The sequence below is a fragment of the Ambystoma mexicanum genome, chromosome 8, assembly GCF_040938575.1.
Source record: "Ambystoma mexicanum isolate Mex_15411 chromosome 8, UKY_AmexF1_1, whole genome shotgun sequence".
Lineage (NCBI taxonomy): Eukaryota > Metazoa > Chordata > Amphibia > Caudata > Ambystomatidae > Ambystoma > Ambystoma mexicanum.
In genome coordinates, this window is record NC_090929.1 from 686459767 (window position 1) to 686484421 (window position 24655).

A 24655-nucleotide genomic window follows, 5' to 3' on the forward strand; every position below is an offset into this window, starting at 1 on the left:
CTCCAAATCTAAACTATTTTACCTGATTGACTGGAAAGGCTACGGTCCCCAAGAAAGATCCTGGGAACCTGCGTCCACGCGCCTCGTCTAATCAAACGATTTCATCGAACATTTCCTAACAAGCCCAAACCACCGGAGAAGCCCGGTTTGGGAGGGGCCTTGAGGGGGGGTGCTGTCATGATCTCTGCTTCCAAAAGATCAGGACTTGCCCGACTCCCTTGGAAGCAGACCCATAACCCCGGTTCTGAGTGCCAGCCAGTCCCAATTGGGACCTTTTGGACCCTGTCCTGGCGCCAGTGGCACCAGGCTCATAAAGATGCCCAGTCCCAGCGCTGGAAGCGCCGGGCTCATAATGCTTGGGTGGACTTACCTGCAGCAGACCATGCTGCTTACTTACCTGCCAGTTGAACCCCTGATCCTCTTCTGTTTGGGACTACTTTTCCTGTTGGGTGGGGCAGGAGCCACTCCCTAGGTTCAGAATACTGGAACTCTTCTGGAAAGCAGGAACTCTTTTCTTACCTAGGCGTGGCTGTGGAAGGAGACACCTAAGCACTACAGGAGGCTATTTAAACCACACCCGATGGATGAATCTTGCTTTGTGTTATTCTGCATTCTCTGCAGCAGAACGCTCATCGTGTCTTCTGCTTCTGATCCTGGGCCTAAGGGAACAAAGGCTTACCATCCTGGAATCCAGTCTTCAGCAGCACCTGTAAAGACAAAGAAAGAACAGGTTAGCACTACGGTCTTCAGTGGCAGCGCATCTCTTACCTGGTCCATCGGCTGTCACCAACGCCTCGTGCTGCATTCCGGCATCTGAAAGACAAAGGCTTACCTACTCTTCGCACGCTCCGGAGGCCTTCGGCGCTGCATCCCGCATCTGAAAGACAAAAGAAGGTGTGTTTAAAGACATTGGGCAACTTTATTACTCACGTGCCATTACTCCTTCCCACGCCGAATCCAGTGGGTATTCCAACACCCTTCAGCTTCTCTAAAGCTCTGAACTTGTACCTGCAAGATAAAAGGGACAGTTAGTGCGCATCGTGAAGCAGGCTACAAGCGCTTACTTACGTGCTTCCAGGCGCTTCTATTCCTCACGCGGGTTCGATCCTCAACTCTCATCAGCCCGCCATCGCCGGAACCCTGCAAAACAAGAGATATCATTACAAAAGACTTAAGACATTTGAAGTGCCCAGAACTTACCGTTCGTGCAGTTAACGACGGACAGCAGTCCTCTGAGGTCAAGAGGCCTGCACCCTTATCCAGTGAAGAAACTGGTTACGGCACCCTGCCCCGAGGCAGATGGAGAGCACGGCGTTCACTTACCTAAGGTGAGGGCGTTAACCTTTGGGGTTCTACAGGAGAAGAGAAAGGGAAGAGGAGAGAGGCACCCAATAACCCCAGTTCATTAATCCCATATTTTCTATCTACAGACATCTTACTCTTCAAGTCAGACATACAGTGCACAGAGGTCCAGCCCAAAGAGCCAACCGTGTGTTACACATCACCTTTGAAGATACGGCATTCACCCAGTCAAGACCGGCGCCTCTGCGGGAATCAGGTGAGCGTTACACACGTTCAGTCTCCCCTGCACAATCTCTCAGCTATTAAAGCTGGCCTAACCATCTTTAATTTTTGTAGAGGTAGGGAGAGGTTAAGGGTGGAAAGGACCAGCACAACTCTCAGGCCCGCCTGGTTCTTTTTCTGAATAGCGAAAATCCTGGAGTAGAAGCCCGAGCCTAGCTGGGAGGCTGGGACTTCCTCCACTCCCTGGCTCTCGGCGAGCGACCGGATCTCCGCCGAGTTGTTGCCCAATCTTTGGGAGTGGAGAGGAAGAGGCAGAAGAGGCTGGAATGGGTAGGCGGTACCCAGTGGATACTACGGAGAGAATCAATGGGTCCACGAAATTCTGGCCCCAGAAGTGTGCATGGAGAGAAAGCATGCCGCCCACTGGAGACACATGGACCCGAAGGGGCGGGTCATGCCTTCTTTCCCTCTGGGGCTGTTGCGGAGGAGGGGGGACTGGAAAAAGCCCTTTCTCCCCCTACCCCTTTTTGATGCTTGTGCCGATGTTTGGTCGGTGAGCGGTCTGGTTGCCTGGACCTCCGCTCTTGGAAACTGCAGAACCCTCTGTATGTACGCCCCTTGTCCGAGTGCTCCTGTGACTGGGTGTACGTTTTGGGCTTGTATTTTGTAAGGATGGATAAAGACTTAGCCGTTTGTGAGCGTTTTTTCTTTTTATTCAGTCCTCGTCTGTAGTGGAGAGGAAGAGGTCATCCCTTCGAACGGCAGGTCTAAGATGCGTTCCTGGACATCCGGGTTGAATTTCGTAGCACGGTGCCAGGCCGTTCTTCTCATGTCCGTGGCGATGCAGATGGCCCGGCCAGAGGTGTCAATGTGGGCCACGGTGGACTCCATGATGTCTTGTACCACCATCTTGGCCTCTGCCAGTCCCGCCTTGAATCGTGATTGGCTCTGCGCCGCAAGCTCTCGGAGGAAATCTGCAATTGTGGAGGCTGGTACGGAACCACCTGCACTATCGGTTGGGGAGCAAATCAGGCGGCGGAGGCTGCACAGAGGCGAGGGGCACTTGTACGGTGGCCTGCGGCACCAGAGCCATTGGTGAGAGCACGTCCCTGATGGCATCCCCAAGGATGACCCCCATCCGAGGAGATTTCATGAGTCCAAGGAACCTTTCAAAAAAGAAAAAAAAAAAAAGAAAAGAAAAGAAAAGAAGTCGGTCCTCACAGGCCAGAGGTTTGGTAGGTGATATTGATGGGTTAGCAGGTGGCTGCTTGAGCCGTTGCGTGCCCTGCCCATATGGACGCTGCGGGAACCTGCCCTGCGCAAATGAAGGTTAGGCTGTAGGCCACATACCTGGTTGACACGAGTCCCATCTTAACATTTGTTCCTCCACCTGCTCCCTTCCTTGGTGCGGTATCGGGCAGGTGTCTAAATTCTGGCAAGGCGCCCATCTTGTCGAGCTGCCTTCCATGTGCCTGCGCCATGTTGCTTGGCTCGTCTACTCTTCAGAGACCTCGAGGAAAGCACGTTGCACGTGGTACAAGCTTGCCAGCCGTCGTCTGAGTCAAGGCAACGTAGGCAGAGGGCATAGGGGTCTGAAGTTGGAAAAAGTGTCACTGGATGGAAACCTGCTGAACCCTGTAGAAGTCGACATGTGCCGGGGAGGAGAGTGACGCCCGAGGACAGAGTACCTGAATGATAAAAAGACAGAAGTGTCCGCCCGTGGAATTACATGGCCGAACCCAAACTCAGGAGCGCTGGTGATTTTGGCCTGTTCCGGGGGGGCGGAGTCAGAGCAGCGTATGCTTCTAGGGCTGCATCTCTGAATTTAAAGGGGGAAGAAGATTTTTTCTAGTGAAAAAGGTTCCGTCTCCTGTCCCTAGGCAGGGACGCCCATGCAGTATGGAGGAAAGGGGACGGGACGTAAGATTAAGTCCAGTGATCTAAGGTTATTTGGTTGAAACAAGGAAAGTGTTGCGACTTCAAGCCACCAGCAAATGTTAAGCAACACAGACCCAATACGATGGAGGAAGAGGTGGTTTTTAGAAGAAACTACTTGGAGCTTTCCGATGATCTATGGGTAGCCCCAAGAAAAGTATCATGTAGAGTATAAGTCAAGTATAAGACCTCGCCAGTAACCTGAAAAACCACTCAAAGAAGCACCCCCATATCCCCTTATAAGTTCAAAGAGACCAAGGCAAGTTTACAGTACCCTTGATTACTGCATACATATTCTGAGAGTGTTAATCAACTCTTACAAATTGTCCAATCTGTTTAGGATGAAACAAGTGAAGACTGTCAAAAGGAAGAGGACTGTCCTGTGACTCTATAAGTAAGTATCCCTAAGCCAAATAGGTCATTGGGTATCGAGGCTTAAGAACATTACTCGGTCACAGTATCAACATGGCAAGAAGCAGATTAAGAGCTTATGACCAGTGTAGAGACCATCACTCCGACCAGAAACAACCACCTTCTCTCATGGGTGGGGACTGATCGTTAGGGTGGAAGCAAACACTGAACTATCCCTTGAAAGGTTAAAATGAAAGGCAACCAAAACAGCATTTGTTTTATCCTGCACATATAATGCAGACTGGTTAGACTACCCCAAGTATCCATAGCTGTATTTTCTCAGCCATGATTAGGTGTATGATTAGAAGAGGATAGGCTGCATAGTTGGGTTAGAGAAGCAGAAAAAACAATTTGTGGGTGGGTTTAGTACAAAGAGAGCTCCTCAACAGTCACCAGACAGAACTTAGCATCTAGTCTCATTGATTGGTTCTCTCTTCCTTATTGGAAAGGGCTGCCGCCAGGACAAAGGCAGGGCTGGCACTTTAATTCCAGAAACTCCAGGACTCCAACGCATGTTTGTAGAATGCTTTGTTACAGGTGTGCTGAGAAGCAGCTCGGGTGGAATGGTAATAGAGAAGCTGGACGGGCTGGCTCTGGGTCCAGTCAGAGTCTGATCCCTTTGGATAGTGAGGGCGTGTTCCAGGAAGATTAGGCATTGCAGTTGCTGCACCCCAGGATAATCATCATAACGTCTTCAAAGGGTCTGCAGTGCTAGGAAAAACTGGAATTGACGCAATGAGGACTACTTCCTATGCCCTCTGAAGGCTATCCCTTTGCTTTGCTGGAGAAATGAGGCTTAATGGCAGTGATTGGGATTAGCATGGATGTTATAGGGAACAGCATATAAGGGCCAGGGATAGAGTATGGCAAGGAACATGAGAGAAGGCAACATTGCAATGAAGGCTGGATGACATCCTACAAGGCAGTACTAACACAATAACCCTTGCATCAAATCTTTCAGGCAGGGCAATGTACTCCAGAGCGTCAATGTCCTGGATGGGATTTAAACCTAGATCCCACCAGCCCCCGCTCCAAAGAGGACAGCAATCCTGGTAGATGCAGCTAATCAGTGTTCTAAGTCGAGAAAACTGTATCCAGCCCGGTGCTTCATAAGGCTCGAGAGCAGCAATAACCGAAGGCTTGCCTTTCCACTGTGAGGCAATGATCTGAGGCACATGCAGCAGTTTTGGAGTAAGTTAAGCACCTGCCTCTGGCAGGGTTGCACCAAGGAAACAGTCCTCATGTCAACACCAGCAGCTTCCTATGTTCCGGTCAGAAACCTTACAGTTCTAAGCTGGTACAAAGGTGGTTGACAACAAGTTACACAGAGCCCACTAATGATTCTGGGCACAGGCCCAAGTGGCAGACGTTAGGCCACTGAAGGCTGACTACAGAACGCGTTCCATTATTAGACTGAGAAACACTGCTTGTTTTCATACTGGTTATACGAACTAAAGCACTTAAGATTAGGAAATGGAAGTTTAAAATCAGGTTATGTTATTTCTACTATTGTTGAAGGGTGTTTTGTGATCTCCGGTATGGATATCATGATATGATGAATTATCTATAAACTAAGGATCTATGAAATGTGTTCCCTCGATATTGCCAACTTTGTGTGATGCATTTTCCAAAACAAGAAAAGAAAATTGCAAAAAGGGGTTTTGTGGCCTTCAAAACTCGCACATTCTCTGTAATAAAGTCAGCAAAGGGACTGTTAGCTTGCCTAAGAAATCACCACTAAGTGGAAAACAGTTTTGAAAGAGATTCACTCTTATTTTGATGGTAAAGTATGTTTGCATTATATTATTTCAGAATATTATGCAATATCTTTAAGTTTGTCAAGTTTTGCTGGACAAAATAAAAATTGGCTTTGTGCAGGATGTTTTCAACAATTTCGTATGAAGGTAATTGGAACAAGAAAATTAAGTGAACATTTTTGCAATTCGCACAATTATGCAGGTACAATATAAATTATATATCTGGCGAAGGAATGAGAATAGATAGCAGACCTGACTGAGTAGAGCATATGAACTATGAACAAAAAGCAATAATTAACATTCAGCAAATAGCAAAGGATGTTTGGGAGGGAGAAGGGCTTGTTACCTCAAAAAGGAGCTAGGCCCGTGTCAGGGAGACAGTCAGTGTTACCTACTAAAGAGGTAGGAAAGGGGCAATTACACTTTGACATAAAGGTTCAGTACTTCGGTCTGGGTAAGGTCTATAAATTTCAGAAACAAACTAATGGAGTGAAATTTCCTTAGTACAGAACAAATGGAGAAGAAACAAAGGGAGGGAGGGGTATGGTGATCACCCCAACCCACTCGCACCACAAAAGCAAAAAAAGATTTACATCAATTTAGGTTCGAAATAATCACCAGGCATGAATTGCGAAGAAATAAAAAAGGCCTGATTAAATAGTTTGAAACTCAAGATTCCTCAAATTCTTTTGTCAAGAGCTATATTCTTTGTAACATGAGATTATGGTACTAAGGGACTTTTGGAGTCCCCACAGAGGTTTACGGTATCTCTTCACTCCCCCAATGACAAATTAACATTTTAATCTTCCCACATCGGCAGTTGGGCTATATTCCCATTGGTACTTTAACCAAAAACATCCTCTTGTGGCTGGCAGAGTCCAGCCGACGCTAAACAGTGAATGTCCTATGATGGTTGTAGGGAAGAGGCATCAAACTTAGTACATTTGACTTGTCAACATGTGTGCGCAGTTCATGCTGAGCATTTCCCATAGCTATTCTAGTACTGACAAGGACACTTGGTGATAACCAAATTAGCTAGGACATGCATTACAGATTTTTAATTAACCTGAGCATTTTAATTCTGCGTGTCAATGCAATGGTCAGAGGGGAAGATAAAGAAGATGAATACAGTTCTATCTGCATAAGCCTGGTTCAGTTCAAGGTGCATTTCCCACTCACCTGGCTCTGTCTGTCACATGGATGGTGCACAGGGTACGGATAGAGGCACTCAAACTGATCAGGAGGAAACAGGATACAGCGTTTAAAGCCCTTTATCTGGGCGAAGAAGTTCTGCTGCTCATCGTAGTGGGCTGGAGTCACATTCCCTGTGCATACACATATACAGGCCAAAATGGTCAAGAGAAGCTAAATGGATGCTCTTTTCTGAATTACTGGTGGTCACAGTAAAACTGTGAAGGAAACTAAATACATCCCAGCATACAATGAAAAAGCACTGATCATCACACAAGGCATTAGAAAGTACTACAATTTGGCGCTGGGGGACGTGATCACCATTTCAAATATAATCCCACTATGAGGAAACTATTACAAAGGCAGCCCACAAGGTTTGCATGTTTTAATTTTTAAATATATGTTAGGGCTGGGCGATATATTGAGTTTTGGAGATATAGCGATATATTTTCAAATGCTATATAGGATTAGACAATATCGTTAACATTGAGATATATATATATATATATATATCTCCGACTCCCATTAAATTAAGATGACAGACAAATCAAGACAAAGTGTCACTTAATGCCTACTTCAGTACATGTAGGGATGTGTATCCTACTTGAATTTCTTTGTTAGTATTGCCATTAAGGTTGAGATGATGTCCTTTTGAATCAATTGCAATTTTAGGATGAGGCTGACAATTATTGTTACAGTTGTATTTTGCATGTACTGTTCAGTATTAGTACTGTTGGCATGACATCTCACATGTAGTTGGCTTACAACTGAGCATTTAAGACACATTAATAGTATCAAGATATATATATTGTACATTGCCATTCAATCCAAAAATAGCACAATATGACTTTTGGTTCATATCGTCCAGCCCCAATATATGTTGTCCAAAAAGAATAGATAAACACTGGGACAAGTGCAGAGTATTTTAGCAGAATGGTTTCACTATTCTATCTATTAACACCCAACAGACATTAAGCATGGTTTTAGAATATACATTACTTTAGTCACACAAGGGAAGTAAGCCATAACATCTCCCCATTTATGTGCTGTGCATAAAACCAGAAATACACTATCTTACTGAAGAGTGTCAAGCTGACTCCTCTCACACCCACACCCCCATTAAGGCACTCCACTCCCCATCGGCATTGTGGGGGAAGTTGTTTGGAATTGAAAATTGTATTTACTCCCCTTGCACATTACTGAATTATAATATTGAGGAGATACGGCAAACTGCCACATTTAAACCACTGTTTCTTGCTTGTGCGAGCTGAGGCTTTAAAGCAAATGACTTTGCGATGAAGGCTCTTCACCTAGAGTGTAGCTATGCTTGCTTCCCGTCTCAAGCTTCTGAATCGTTTCCTTTTTGGTAAACACGATTTAGGCTCCCACTTTATTAGTAAAAGATGCATGCGCAGGCCAAAATTATACTGCAAGCCTTCCAGTCTGCCTCTGCGCATGTGTGAATCTTTGAGGAGTATATTCAATTTCACTAAATCTATCAGGTTATGCGATCCTCCCAGATAACACTCCAAAATGTAAGAAGGCAGCTGGTATCAAAGACTTGTATAGTAGGGCTTTGTTACCTGCTTGCAACATTGTTGCAGTAAGATTCCTTGACCTGTCTGGACCACTCCTTCCATTGAGATGCATGTGTTCCCTTGGGTATAAGAACTGTACATGGAGGGGGTGGTGTGGTTCTCACTTGTGACAAAGTCTCATGCTGTCATTCGTTTGCTTTGTCCCGTCGTTCGCTTTTTACTAATAAATTGTTCACCAATCCACCGGAATAGTCGGTGGTCATTTTTCCACGACCTGTTAGGTGCCTTACATGTCAGATTCCCACTTCCCTGTGGCCGAGTCCAAAGGTCGCCAGGCACACCTCCCAGTGAATCATGTGGGCCAAGGAGAAACTATTTTGTCAGAGGGGAGAGCTAACCAGAGTGCCCATAGACATGGAGAGGGTGGATAGCAGGTACAAAACAAAGAGCCGGCTGAAAATAATGGGTTGCGTGATGAATCCTGCAGAGTCCTCACAGAATCGCTGCCTAAAGTCTCCTTCCAGGCTGCCAGTGGAAGGCAGCCACTACCTGATCCTAACAATGGAGGTGGTATAAGCCAGGTGGATCACCTGGGAGGAGAAGGCCACCACTGGAATAGGATGACTCCGTCAGGAGAGACGCAGTATTCATCTTCTTCGAGGGGTGTTTACATAATAGCAAAATACCTAATGGCTGGTCGTCATAGTAAGGCTTCCCTTCCCAGAATTACACAAAATGTCAGCGGTGAAAACCCTTATGGTCAACCTGAGAAGGGTATACGTAAAAATGTGAATCAATACCATTACTTCCCATAGATATAATTCCACCTTAGGTTGGAATGATAAAACCAAGAACCAACCATTAATTCATTTGCAAGCCTCCCCTAAATGTACATTCAATAAAACATTTAAACAGAGTGAATTAGATTAGGTTAAACTGACCACTGGGAACTCCAAGTCCCATAATTCTCTAGGTACGGTATGAGGAAGAAGGCTCAGAGGTGCAGAACTGATGTGTAGTCTAGTGATTCGGATGATCCAAACCTGAGCGGGACTTTATATTTAAGGGCTCTTCAGGCACAGGCCATCAGAAGAAGTATACAACAGGAACAGGGAGAAGAAAACGCTGACGCTGTGTTTCAAGCGGGAAGCGGTGCAGAGAAAGTCGTATAAGTTAAGGCTTTGAACCGCAGAGGGAAGCAGTGCTGTTACTGGATGTCCCATAGGAGAGGGAAGCTCCCCTGATCTGGAGTCTTACTCTGGTGGTTGGTGTTCACCGAAGTGAGCAATGCAGGTTCCCTATGTAGAATGCACAGTCCACCGGTTAGAAGTACCAGCAGCCGGTTGAAAGGAAGCGCAGGGAAAGACCAGCGAGTTGACCATTAAGTAACCCCAAGGTGCTCCAAAATAGACTGCTGGCTGCTAATAACCCTTTTGAATACCGAACTAATCAATGACATTTTTGGCATTCCCCTTATATATTCAAAGTGGGGACATATTGTAACCACCATTGCCAAAATACAGAGGTGGACAACATTTGAGCATGATGAATGTAATCTACAAAGAGGAAGATTACTTGAAAGGGAAAACAACCAGCAATGACTAATCCAAAGAAAGGCAATTACAAACAAAAGATGATACCTCTTCCCTTGTAGTCTGGAAAAAGAACAAGTTACTTACCCCCTTGTAACTTTCTTTCGACGGGATGTTCCTCCCACGTATTCCTCATCTTCGACACTTGTCTAGCTTCAGCTGCTTGGGAAAACAATTTCGGCAGAGGGCGCCGTGCGTCGAGTCGATGTCTCTGAAAGGCCTCCGTCGAGGAGGATGTCATCAAAGGCATGTATAGCACGTGCAGTGCCCGTTGGCCACAGTTCTGTTTTTATCTCCTTTTGCAGCAGAGATACCCGTAAAACATGGGAGTAAACGTACTCAGCCTTGATGGAACGGAAGATGTAATATCACAGGAAATTCAACTGAGGGGTAGGATTGGCGAGCAATGAGGAATACGTGGAAGGAGCATCCAGTCGAAAGAAAATTAAGAACTTTTTCTTCGAATGGATTGTGTCCTCCCACGGATTACTTCTCTTTGACAGACTCCCAAAGCAGTGTTAGGTTTGGTGGAGAAAGTAGAATTGGAAATCATACATTTTCATGGATAGTGTGAAGGACTGCCTTGCCAAAAGAACCATCCTGGACAAGTGAAGAATCCAAAGAATAATGCTTAGTGGATGTGTGCATGGACGACCACGTTGCCGCTTCACAAATTGTTGTGATTGGTACGCCCATAGATGTAGCCATGCCCCTGGTGGAATGAGCTCTTAAACCTTCGGGAGGGTCTTTTCCTGCGAGCCTGTAATATTCTGATATTGTCAGAATTATCCATCTAGACAAGGTCTGTTTGGAAACAGCCTGACCTAGCTTGTGTCCTGTATATTCGATGAGATGCAAATTATTAGAGGTAGATAGAACCTATCAGCAGTTAGGCCCCAAAATTATCTCAAATGTAAATTCATAATTTTTTTAAGATACAATTGATAAAAAACACAAATGTAGAAAAATACAATACATGCATAAAGACTTGTATTAGTCTGCGTGACAAAAAACCTTTTAAAAGGGTAATTTTGCAATAGATTTACTTAATGTAGAGAACATCATCCACATAATGATATTCTAATATTCAATCGAATTTTGTGCTTAACTGGGAAAGTCTGCAATTGCTAGACTCTCAAACTCAACAAGTTTCAGTCCTCAACTGTTTTTCAAGGTCTTTCTTCACGAGTAATGTCACGTTGGTTAAAAATCTCATTAAAAAAATTAGATAGATCAAATGTAGAAGAATATAGAAAAATACAATATATACATAAAAAGACTAGTATTAGTCTGCGTGACAAAAAACCTTTTTAAAAGGCTAATTATACAATAGATTCACTTAATGTAGAGAAGAACAAGTTACTTTCTTACCTGGTAACGTTCTTTCGATGGGATGTTCCTCCAACGTATTCCACATCTATGACCGTAATCATCACAGCTGTGCTGCTTCGGAAAATATTTCAGCGTCTGCATCCTGCGTTGATACGCCCCTTCGAGGACCTCCTCCGACGGCCGACGTCACCGGGTGTTATATGTAGGACGCACAACACCATAGCCTCAGTTGTAGTTTTTTCCCAGAACGTGTGGCACCAATCTTCTGCCAGTATGACTACAGAAAGCCTTGCGGAAACAGAAGCTGCTATCGCATAAGAAATTCTGTAGAGAGGCAGGCTGGGAGGGTGCGATGTGGAATACGTCGGAGGAACATCCCATCGAAAGAACGTTACCAGGTAAAAAAGTAACTTGTTCTTCGAGGGGATTGTGTCCTCTGACGTATTCCACTTCTATGAGACTCCCAAAGCAGTACCAACGTATGGAGGTGGGAAAGGAATTTAGAATTTTAGAATGCCCAATCAAATTGCAGAATAGAGGACCGCCTTACCAAAGGCCAAATCTTGCCCATGGATAGAATCCAAGGAGTACTGTTGTACAAAATTATGGACAGAGGCCCATGTGGCTGCTTCACAAATATTACGAATCGGAACACCCCTCTGCAGAGCAGTGGAGGCAACCACACCCCTAGTAGAATGAGCCCGTAAGCCCACCTGCCAGACGGTAGCATTCAGAGATTGTCAAGATGATCCAACAGGACAAGGTCTGCTTAGAAACAGCTTGACCCAAACACCTTCCAGCGTATCCCACAAATAGCTGATCATCCACTCTGACCCAGGACATGCGTGAGATGTAGAAACCTAAACTCTTAGGATCCAACCTATGGAGCCTCTCCTCTTCCTTACCAGGATGTAGAGCAGGATAGAATTTCGGAAGAATTACCTTCTGGCTCAGATGGAATTCCGACAAAACCTCCGGAAGAAAGGAAGGCCGTACCCGAAGGACAACCCTGTCCTTCTGGAACACAGTGAAGGGTTGCTTGGCAGAAAGTGCCTGCAACTCATTCACTCTGCGTGTGGAAGTAACCGCAACTAAAAAATACAGTTTTAAAGGACAACAGTCTCAATGGACAAGAATGTAAGGGCTCAAACGGAGCTCCCATCGGGAACTTTAAAACCAAATTCAAATCCCATCCCAGCACCTGGAAAGGCGACGGTGGAAACACGAGTTAGCCCTTTCAGGAACTGAGAAATCAAAGTGATTTTAAAACAAGAACATTCCTCAGACTAGCGCTTAAATAGGGACAGCGCCGCCAGGTAACCATCAATGGTACCAACTTGCAGGCCCTTGTGGGCTAAAGAAAGCAAAAAGACAAAACCAAAGGAATGGAACATTGGAAAGGATCCACATTCTGTACCCTGCACCAATCGCAGAACTTCTTCCAACGGCAATGGTACAGGGATTTCGTTGCGGGCCTTCTGGCCGAAAGCAACACCTCCATCACGTCTTCAGGGAGGTCCCAATCCTTATATCTCAGCCTTTCAGATACCAAGCATGAAGGCTGAGAGACTTGACCTCTGGATAGAGAACTCGACCGCCCTCCTGTGAGAGCAGATCGTCTCAGTAGGGAAGACGATGTGGAGGGCATATGGACATGTCTAGAAGGTCTGATACCACGCACTCCTGGCCCATTCCGAAGCAATGAGGATCATCCGGGAACCAAACCTCTGCAACACCTGCGGAATGACGGGGACTGGAGGGAATGCATATAGCAGTGGGAAGGACCACTCCACTATGAACACGTCCCGCAAGGCTCCTCTTGGAGGAAATTGTAACGCTCACCTGACTCCCACGGGGGCGCTGGCCTGGTTCGCGCTGCTGTGACCTCGTCTAAGGTGATGCGCAGGGTTCGGAAGACGGACTGGACCGGGCCCCAGATCTGGCTTGTCTGACTCGCAGAAGTATCCTTCTGTAGGTGAGAATAGGGGGTTAACTGTCTGCGGGGTAATGCAATCGGCCTCCCACTTACCCCTCTCACCCTCCTCAAAACCCTTCTGTGCTTCCCCATAGCGTCTCACCTTAGGGTCTGGAAGGACGAGCTCTCCATCCTGCTTCTGATGCAGGGGCACGTTGGTATCCAGTTACGTCACTGGATTTCCGGATGGGTGAGAACCAAACTTGCTTGGCTTCCAGGTAAGTTTTTCTATAAGTGGTTCCCCTTGTGTCCATGCATTAATGTTCTAATGCTAGTGTCTTTTTCCCCATAGGGGCCGGGGTACGGAATGCCGGGGAACAGGCACCGACCCGAGGTGAGCGGTGAAATCCTTGTGGAAATCAGGTAAGTCTTTAATGAGTGTTTTGGTAATGTCTTTTCATTCACTCATTAACGCTGATGTCTTTTTCCCCTTAGGGGCTGGGGTCCGAAAATGCCTGGATGCGGCGCGGACCCGAAATGGAAACGGAATGACCCAATAGGTAAGTCTTGGCATGGAGTTTTAGCTTCCCTTTTTTCTCTCACCTTTGTTCTTGGCTTTTTCTCCCTAGGCGCGGGGGCGTGACTGCGAATCCGGATGGTCGCTGCTGAACATGGAGGCGCCCTGTAAAGGTGAGTAGAATGCGGCGCTGCAGCGATCGATGCGATGTGCTTTTAAAAATAAATGTCTTCCTTTTCCGGATTGTCGGCGAAATGTCTCCGGGATGCAGATTTAGGAGGTTAGGCCTTTTCCTTCTTCTGTTCTCTTGTTCCCTTCCTTTGCAGGTGATTCAGGATGCTGGCAGGTGTGGCAGAAGTCAAGATGCAGAAGCAGACACGGTGAGCGTCCAGCTGCTAGATGCAGAACAACGCGAAGCACGTGTGGCTGATCGGGTGTGGTTTAAATAGCCTTGGAAGAAGTTCCTAGAATGTGTCCTTCCTCCAATCAGGTATGTATCCTTCCCCGACCACGCCCGGGTGGTAAATGAGTCCTACAGGTAAAGTAGTTCCTTTCAGGCCTCAAGGAGGCCGGGGTTCTGCAGCATGGTCTGCATCAGGTGAGTGCACCCAAACACTTTCATAATGAGCCTGGCGCCTATGGCGCCAGGACTGATGTTTTCTATGAGCCTGGCGCCATAGGCGCCAGGACGCTGTCCAAAGGGCCCCTATAAGGGGTTGCTGGGACCTTCCCCGGGGACTTGATGTCCGCTTTCGGGGACGCAGGGCCTGAGCCGGCTCCCCGGGAGCGGGCATCGTGACAGAAATTCCTGCGAGCAGAATCTTTCGCACTTCCGGTTGACACTGGTGGCAAAGAGATCCACTTGTGAGGTTCCCCAAAGGGCGAAGATCTCCAAAATCCCAAAAAACGTCCTGAGCCAGCTCCCACTCGTGAGAGACCGTGCTCTGCCTGCCACCGTGTTTTCGTCTCCGGCCAGATGAACTGCAGAGATCGAAATTTCCTGCTGGATGGGCCAGAACCAGAGCTGCATCGGCCCTCTGCACAGTGGGAGAGAGCCTGCCCCCCGCCTTTTTGTTGAGGTAGTGCATGGCCACTGTATTGTGTGTCAGAATCAGGACATTGCTCCCCCGCACAGGCGGCGGAAAAGCCTTGAGGGCTAGCCTGACGGCCCTCCGCTCCAACAGATTGATATGGAGTCTGGACTCAGACCGAGATCAACGACTGCTGACTATCAGCTCGTTGGCATGAGCTCCCCATCCCGTGAGGGATTGGTCTGTCACGATCGTCACCTCCGGCCAGGGTAGCCAAAATGGAGCCCCCTTCATCAGATTGCCTTTGGCGGCCCACCACAGAAGATCCTGGGCGACCGAGGGCGGCACCTGAACAGGATCCGACATCCTGCCGAAGGACTGTGACCACTGCCTCTTGAGAGCCCACTGCAGAGATCTCATCCGCAGCCTGGCATCTGGCACCAGAAGAATGCAGGATGCCATGAGGCCAAGCAACCTCAAGATCTCGAACACCGGGAGACTCTGGGCATGTTGAAACTTGTCGACCATCTGCAGAATGTGATGAGCCCTCACCTGGGGAGGCAAACACTGCCCCAGGGATGTGTCGCGCACTGCTCCGATGTACTGGAGCCGCTGGGTAGGTGTCAAATGAGACAAGTTGAGGAAGAAGCCCAGCTTGTGAAGGGAGTGGCAAGTGACCTACAGATGATCCAGGACTTGCGCGGGAAAGCACGCTCTGATCAACCAATCGTCCAGTTAGGGCTAGACGTGAATCCCCCATTTTCTGAGATACGCTGGATCACCACCACCATTAGCTTGGTGAAGAGCCTCGGGGCGGAGGTCAATCCGAATGGCAGGACCCGAAACTGAAAATGCGAGTCGCCAACCGCGAACCTCAGGTACTTCCTGTGCTTGGGATGAATCAGCACATGAAAGTAAGTATCCTTGAGGTCGAGAGACACCAACCAGTCCTGAAGTTGAAGGGCCTGGAGGACTTGAGAGAGTAACCATTTTGAACTTGTCCTTCCTGAGGAGCTTGCCCAAACCACACAAGTCCATGATGGGTCTCAATCCCCAGTCTTTTTTCGGGATTAAAAAATATGGGGAATACCATCCCTTGTTCCTCTCCGCTACAGGCACTATTTCTATGGTGCCTTTCTCCAGCAGGGATTTGATTTCCTGCGCAAGGAGCGAATCCGGACTCTTCAAAGAGAGCTTCCCCGGTGGATTGTCGTGAGGCCTCTGCCAGAAAGGAAGACAGTAGCCGTGGGCTATGATCTCCAGAACCCACACATCTGAAGTAATGGCACGCCATTCTACAAGATGCTGCGCCAGCCTTCCCCCAACCGGCGAACCATGGGACATGGCCTCATGACTGTGCGGAAGTGGCTGCGGCAGTGCCTGAGGACAAAGAGGCAACTGCGCGAGCAGCTTTAGCACTTCGAGTACCTTGTTTTCCACCTACTCTTACGATGGCCCCTTTGACTGGCAGTTCCCCTCGATCTACCAAAAGAAGAGTAGGATCGAAAGGAACCTCCCCTCCATTGCTGTCCGCTAGGACGAAAAGGCGGAGGTTGACGTACTGCAGCGCTCAACGTCTTCACTGTAGCTTTGGAGGTCTTCAACCTCTCAAGGCTCTCGTCAGCCTTGCTGCCAAAAATATGGACATCATCAAAAGGGCATGTTGAGAAGCCGGGACTGTACATCAGGAGCAAACCCAGACTTCCTCAACCACGCAAACCTGCACATCACAGTGTTTGCCACCGTGGACCGGCTGACACAGTCTGCCACGTCCAGACCCGACTGAACAGATTCACACATGGCATCCTTGCCATCCTGAACGAGGGCAAGAAACCATCCCGTTCCTCCCCTTCCAGAATATGTTCAGCCGCCAAAGATACACAATTCCACAGAGAGTGCGTGAATCTTGCAAGGGCACAAATGGAGATGGCTGCTTTTAAAGCCATACCTCCAGAAGAAAATACCTTTTTTCGCCCAACCATCAAAGCGTTTGTCGTCCCTATCAGGAGGGATTGTAGAGTACGCCGCCTGCTTTGCTGGGGCCGTAGCCACCTGTACCACCAAACTTTCCAGAGTGGGGTGCGTGGACAAGTAGCAGAGGTCGCCACTGGCTGGATGGTATTTTTTCGGTAACAACTTATTTACTCTCCAGAGCAGTCCAAGCCGCCGCCACCCTTCTTTGTAAGGCCATATGAAATGGCAACACCGGGTCAGTGGGTGGACCTTGGTCAAGGATATCCGTCAGGTCATCCTGCAGAAAATCCACAGGTGGAGCAGACCACCCCAAGTACTCTGTCACCCTCGACATGAGACGCCTATACGAAGACTCGGCGTGAGCACCAGGCTCAGGCCTTCCAAACTCAACCGCCGGGAAGGTGTCCAGACCACTGACGTCATTGCAAGGATTGACACAGGTCTTCCAGCTGGCTATGACCAGACAACAGTTTGTCAGGAACCTCATGAGGAACAAACCGCTCAACATCTGACCCTTCATCCACTTCTGAGATATAATCCAAAGGCTGGAATAAATCCCTGTATGAGGGCACAGAAAAAGGCTCAAACACAGGCCTCACTGATTTACTAAGGGCCTCCCTCGGGGTTTCCACCGGTCTCTGGGGCACCTCCGATAAAGCCTCCTAAAAAGGCGTCGGGAGCGTTGACGGAATCGGCGTCGAGCGAGGCGCCAACGGCTTCGAGGCCAGAGCCCCGAGCATGTCCTTCGACGGCTTCGGCGCCGATGCCTTCTTAGAAGGCCTCACAGGCTCCAACAGTCTCCAACGGTCTCCAACGGTCTCGAGGGCATCGAGGACCAGGACCTGGAGCAGGCACGGCTAGAGCGATCTACCTTGTCGGATCGGGACCCCCACGGCTCCCGATGATCGCACCGACCACCCGAGCCCGAAGGCGTGCGAACGGTGGCCCAAGCGCGTTCCTTGCCGGCTTCTCTCGAAGGCGCGGACGGAATGGAGCCCTGCGATTTGAAAATCGCCATCTCCTTACGGAATGCGTCCCATTCCGCTGTAGATGAATGTTAGGACAAGCTACCCGCCGTCTGGCGGAGTCCTCGGACGAGGACAGGGAAGGCGACCGGTGATGGCGCTTCCTCAAGTCTCTAGAAGAGGCAGAGGAATGGCAGGAACCACTCCAGGACCGAGACCCCTCCCCCCCTGGACTTACGCCGACGCGGAGATTCGCCCTTGAATAGTCAGTCGAAAGCCCAGCGGATTTCGATTTACGGGGTTTGGAAATCCTACCTACAGATAGCTTCTTCCACTCCCGCAAGGCCTTCGACGTCAAAGACTGGCACTCATCGCAGTCATCGGCAGCGTGGCTCTCGCCGAGTCACCACAGGCAGACGTCGTGCGGGTCCCTAAGCGACATCTTGGAACCGCAGTCCCGGCACTTCTTGAAACCCGACCGCAGGGTAGTAGACTAAGACATATTTCACAAACAACCAAGTTCGAAGAACCGATTCAACAGAAGAACCGAGGCGCACCGAGATTCCGAAGCCAACACGTTCGTGGAAAAAACACAACTGAGGCTACGGGCGTCGTGCATCGTACATATAACATCCGGTGATGACGGCCGTCGGAGGAGGTCCTCGAAGGGGCATATATATGTCATCGACGCAGGAGCCGAAAAATAGCTGTGGTGATTGTCAGATGTGGAATACGTCGGAGGACACAATCCCATCGAACATCTTCCACGTAATGGTATTCCAATATTCAATATGAATTTTGTGCTCATCTGGGAAAGTCTGCAATAGCTGAACTCAAACTCGACAAGTTTCAGTCCTCAACTTTTATTCTGGGACTTTCTTCAGGAGTAATCATATGTTGTTTAAAAATCTCATTAAAGAAGATTAGATAGATCTTCGCAATTGAAGTCGTAATCTTGTTAAAGTTGGTGTAGCTGCTGATAGAAAATAAAAAAAAAATCAGGAAGAAGTACTTAATACTAGAATTCCTATACCATTATGTTTTCGGTAAACTGAGAAAAGGTAAACAACTTTTCCGGCTAGTGGGTTGAGTCCTTCTAAAGATGCCAAAACGATCAGGAAATGGCCCATATTAATATGAATTTCTCGTCAGACCCGTCTGTAAATATATAAATTATACTCTAGGACTCAATGCTGTGGCTCACACAAACGACGAAGACAGTTATTAGATTGCCCCTTACTTCCATTACCTTAAGGGTTGACTTCCTATCGGAGGTATCTCACAGTCTCATCAAATTACAATCTCTGCCGTAAATATATTTGGCGTCGTGAAAAAAAAGCTTGTTCAAAAAAGCAACAAAAAGTAAAGGAACTAGATACTTAGAAATGTAGCCCTACGATTATCTCCACTTACCACACAGAGGGACTTCAGATTAAATCCACACCCAGGATAGAAAATCCAATATTCTCCATCACCCGCAGGATGCTGGTGTGTGTGAAATTCGCTAGCCCGCAGCCTATCAAATGGTATTAACTCTAGCTGCTGCTAGAAAGATAACACTCGCTCTCTAATTATCACGCGATCCAAACTCTAAATGGCGTTATCATATTATACTAAGTTGCTCACCTGTTAGTCTCTTACTGTGTTGAACTCTGGGATTCTTATGGTCTTAATCCTGCCCATTAGTTACAAATGTGGGTATTAACTCAATCGTTATCCACCGTGCCTGCGGGAGCCAAAAATAAATCAACACCCGGCTTCTAAACCTGGCTGCTTAGTCCTCTTACTATTACTACTTCAAATCTGTTGTCCATTATAAGACACTAAGAAGGGACTCGGGTTGGCTGCCAATGTACTGAGTCCTAGAGTATAATTTATATATTTACCGACAGGTCTGATGAGAAATTCATATGAATATGGGCCATTTCCTGATTTATTGAGGATGTTTTGGCATCTTTAGAAGGACTCAACCCACTAGCCGGAAAAGGTAATTGTTTACCTTTTCTCGGCTTAGCTAAAACATGATGGTATAGGAATTCTGGTATTAAGTACTTCTTCCTGATTTTTTTTATTTTCTTCTATCAGCAGCTACGCCAACTTTAACAAGATAACTTCAATTGCGAAGATCTAATTTTTTTTAATGAGATTTTTAACCGTGACATTACTCGTGAAGAAAGACCTTGATCAACAGTTTAGGACTGAAACATGTTGAGTTTGAGAGTCTAGCAATTGCAGACTTTCCCAGATAAGCACAAAATTCGATTGAATATTAGAATATCATTATATGGACAATGTTCTCTACATTAAGTAAATCTATTGCAAAATTAGCCTTTTAAAAGGTTTTTTGTCACACAGACTAAGTCTTTATGCATGTATTGTATTTTTCTACTTTTGTGTTTATCAATTGTATCTTAATAAAATTATGAATTTACATTTGAGATAATTTTGTGGCCCAACTGCTGATAGGTTCCATCTACCTCCTCTAATAATTTGTGTACTCGCTTCCCACCAGAAGGTAGATATATCACTGGCTAGTGATTAGGGTGGGATCCCCTAGTTTAATTAGTATCTGATGAGTTGGGCATCAATTTGAAACTTAGACATTCTGGAGATGTAGAAGCTGAACGCTCTCCGAGTGTCTAACCAATGAAGTCTTTCCTCTTCCTTACCAGGATGAGGTGGAGGATAGAAGGAAGGTAAACAATTTCTGGACTCAAATGAAAGTCCGAAATGATTTTAGGCAAAAAGGAGGGTTTCACCCTTAAAACAACCCTGGCCTTGAGGAAGATGGTAAAGGGTGGCTTGGATTAAAGTGCCTGCAACTCGCTCACTCTACGGGTTGGTGTCAGAGCTAGCAATATGATTGTTTTGAAGGTTAATAGCCTTAACGGACAAGTGTGCAGAGTTTCAAATAGAGCACACATCAAGAATTTTAAAATCAGATTAAGGTCCCAAACAGGAACCTGGAAAGGAGATGGAGGGAACACATTAGTGAGCCCTTTTAGGAATTGAGTCACCAGTGTAATTTTGTAATGGGAACATTCCTCCGACGAGTGCTTAAATATGGACAGCGCCGCCAAGTAGCATTTAATGGTACCAATCTGGAGGTCCAGATTAGCAAAGGATAGAAGAAAGGATAAAACATCCAGTTTTACATAGAAAAGGATCAACATTCTTTTCCTTGCACCGGTCACAAAACTTATTCCAATGGTACAAAGACTTTGTTGCTGGCCTTCTGGCCGAAAGCAATACCTCCATTACATCATCCGGGTGGTCCCAATCCTTATGTCTCAGCCTTTCAGATGCCAAACATCAAAGTTGAGAGTATTGACCTCGGGATGGAGAACCCGACCTCCCTCTCGATAGAGAAGGTCCTCTCTTTGTGGAAGACTTGTCAGACGACAGATGGACATGACCAGAAGTTCTGGGTACCACGTCCTCCTAGCCGAATCCTGGGCAATTTAGATCATGCATTTACCGAATATTCTCAAGGTCCTGATAACATGAGGAATGACGAGGACTGGAAGAAACGCATACAGGAGTGGAAACTCCCAGTCCACTACGAACATGTCTCCTAGAGCTCCTCTTGGAGGAAATTCCCTGGAGCAATATCTTTCGCGCTTCCGGTTGAACTCTGTCGAGAATAGATCCACCTGAAGGGTTCCCCAAAGGGTGAAGATCTCTTGAAGGCCCTTTTGAGCTAGTTCCCACTCGTGGGAGACTGTGCGCTGCCTGCTCAGAGCGTCCACCGCCACGTACTCCTCCCCGGCTAGATGAACTGCTGATGGGGAGATTCATTCTTGAATTGCCCAGTGCCAGAGCTGCATTGTCTCTCTGCACAGCGATAGTGACCCTGTGTCTCCTCTCTTGTTGAGGTAATGCATGGCCACTGTGTTGTCCATCATTATCAGGACGTTCTTTCCCTGCACAGAGGGCAGGAAGGCCTTCAGCGCTAGTCTGATTGCACTCAGCGCCAACAGATTGATATGTAGTTTGGAATCTGATGGAGACCAAGGGCCGCGGACTGTCAGATTGTTGGCATGAGCTCACAACGGTGTGAGTGAGGCATCCGTCACTACTGTAATCTCAGGCCATGGTTGCCAAACGGGTTCTCCCTTCCGAATATTGTCCTTGCAGGCCCGCCAAAGAACCTGTGAGACCCTGTTTGGAATCTGAATTCGATCCGACATCTTTACTGAGAGCTGGGACCATTGAGTTCTTAGAGCCCACTGACGGGATCTCATTCTCAGGCAAGCCTCGGGCACCAGAAAAATGAAAGATGGCATGAGGCCGAGCAACCTCTGGTAGACTGGGCATTCTGAATTTGGTCACCATCTGAAGAATGTCTTAAGCCCTCACGTCGGGTGGTGAGCTCTTTCCCAAGGATGCATCTAGCACTGCTCTGATGTATTGGACCTTTTGGGAAGATGTCATATGAGACTTCTTGTAATTGAGGGAGAAGCCCAGTCTGTGAAGAGAGTGGCAGGTGACGCTGAGATGATCCTGGGCTTGTTCGGGAGAACGTGCCCTGATCAGCCAATCGTCCGGGTAGGTAGACGTTAATCCCCCCTCTCCCGAGACTCGCTGCCACCACCGCCATCAGTTTGGTGAAAACAATTGGGGCGGAGGTCAGCCCGAATGGCAGAACTCGAAATTGATAATGAGAAACACCAACTGTGAACGGCAGGTATTTTCTATGCTTCAAATGGATTGGCACATGAAAATAAGCATCCTGAAGATCCAATGACACCAACCAATCCTTGAGTTGGAGGGTCTGAAGGATTTGAGAAAGTGTGACCATCTTGAACTTGCCCTTCCTGAGGAACTTGTTCAGGTATCTCAAGTCCAAGATGGGTCTCAGTGATTCATCCTTCTTGGGTATCAAATAATATGCGGAGTACCATCCCTTGTTCCTCGCCGCTAAAGGCACTGGTTCTATAGCACCCGTCTCTAGCAGGGTTAAAATCTCCTGCACAAGGAGCAGATCAGGAATCCTTAAAGAGCGGTTCCCTGGTGGATTGTTCCGAGTTCCCTTTATGAAATGAAGGCAGTAACCGTGGGCTACAGTTTACAGAGCCCAAGCATCCAAAGTAATATCTCCCCATTCTTCTGAACACTGAGACAGTCTGCCCCCCACAGGTGAACTGTGACTGAAGACCTCAGAGAGGTTTTGCGGCAACGGCTGCAGAAGCCAATGGTAAGGAGGCTGCTGCTTGAGCTGACTTGGCACCTCCACCTCGTCCATCAAGAGGAAATCTTCTCTGGCCTCTTTGACAGGCCATTCCTCTCGCCCTTCCAACTGAGGAGTAGTAGCGAAAAGATCTACCCCTCGAAGGTTGCCCACTAGGACGAAAAGGCTGAGGTTGCCCAATAGCGGCACCTAAAGATTTGGCTGCCACCTTAGAGGTCTGCAACTTCTCAAGGCTCCAGTCAGCCTTGTTGCCAAAAAGTTGAGACCCGTCAAAAGGCATGTTGAGAAGCCTAGATTGCGCATCAGGTGCAAAACACGACTTCTGAAACCACGCAAATCTGCGCATAACTGTGCTGGTAGCCATGGATCTGCTGATGCTATCCGCACAATCCAATCCTGATTGAAGGGCCTCGCACATGGCTCCTTTGCCGTCTTTAACAAAAGCTATGGAGATAGAGTCCCATAGAGTATACGAAAACTTTGTGAGGGGACCAGTGGAGATGGCAGATTTTAGTGCCATGCCCCCAATATCTTCCTCGCCCATCAGTCTACGCGCTTGTCATCCCCATCAGGAGGAATGGTAGGGTACGCTGCCTGTTTAGAAGTAGCCGTAGCTGACTGCACTGCCAGACTCTCCGGAGTGGGGTGTTTCAACAGGTAGGCAGGGCACTACTGGTGGGGCGGTATTTTTTTGTCACGTTCTTGTCAATTGCCTGATTAGATTCCAGAGTCTCCCAGTTCCTAGCCACCCTTTTTTTGCAGTGCCACAAGAATAGTTAAAATAGGATCAGTTTGTGGACCCTTGTCCAGAATGTCTGGGAGGTTGTCTTGGTCATAGGGCAATGGGGGCCCACTCCAACCCATGTATTCAACCACTTTCGACATGAGCTGTCTACAAGATGCATCCGCATGCTCCCCAGCCGCTGGTTTTCCAAACTCAAGTTCGGGCGAGGTATCTACACCACTTGCTGTTACGTTCACCTGGTATCCACGGGGACGCCACCAAGCCAGTTGGTTGTTGGTGCCCTTCCCAATGATTCCCTGGTGTGGTCTCGGTGTCGATGGGATTCCACCTGGAAATGAAGACTTTATTAGGACTGGGCGACCAAGGTAAGTTTTCCTCCACCTGCCTTGTGTTTCCAGCCCCTCCAGGTTCTCTTCTCACCTGGTTGTCGGAATCAGTGGGCTCTCCGTCCTGCTCTCTGGGCAGGGTCGCGTTGTCTTTTGTGTGCACGGGCGGTCCAGTTACTTCACTGACTGCTGCCCTTGTGGTGTGTTTCAGGTAGGTCTTATTGCGATTGATGGCGTCGTAATTCTTGCATGCCTTTTCTCTGTTCCAAACGTCTTTTTTTCCATCTCCCTAGGAGCGCGGAGTGTCCGCTTGGATAACTGTATATGCTGGTTCTCACCGGTAAAGAGGCGCTTTGCGTAGCGCAGCGATGTCTTGTCCTCACTGACCTATGCTCTTCTCTTTTCGTAGGTCGCGGTGAGTTCCCAGCGCAGATGGAGTTCCGGAGCTATGCCGCCCAAAAAGCAACCAACCAAGTTAGTCTTTAAGCGCTTTGTGGTTGTAATGTCTCCACTACCTCCTTTAATGATGTCTTCCTCCTTTTCTTAGGTCCTTCGATCCGGGCGGTGAACTCCACCAACAGAGCTGCTCAGGAGCTGCGAGCAGTGAAGGATGATGTATGCAGTAAGATTCTGCTGCTAACAATGTTCCTGGTTTTTCTGCAGGTCTGGAATTCACCAGGCTCGTGAGAAAGCTGGACACGGTGAGCGTCA

The 24655-nt window shown here is 47.6% G+C and overlaps 1 protein-coding gene across 1 annotated transcript in view; it reads right to left on the minus strand.

The window, feature by feature from the left end:
* HIF1AN (hypoxia inducible factor 1 subunit alpha inhibitor) overlaps positions 1-24655 on the minus strand; it is an 879315-nt gene that overhangs the window by 513456 nt on the left and 341204 nt on the right. The window contains exon 4 of the mRNA XM_069610488.1: positions 6807-6952. Coding sequence (XP_069466589.1) covers positions 6807-6952 — 146 coding nt within the window. The remainder of the gene's footprint in view (positions 1-6806; positions 6953-24655) is intronic.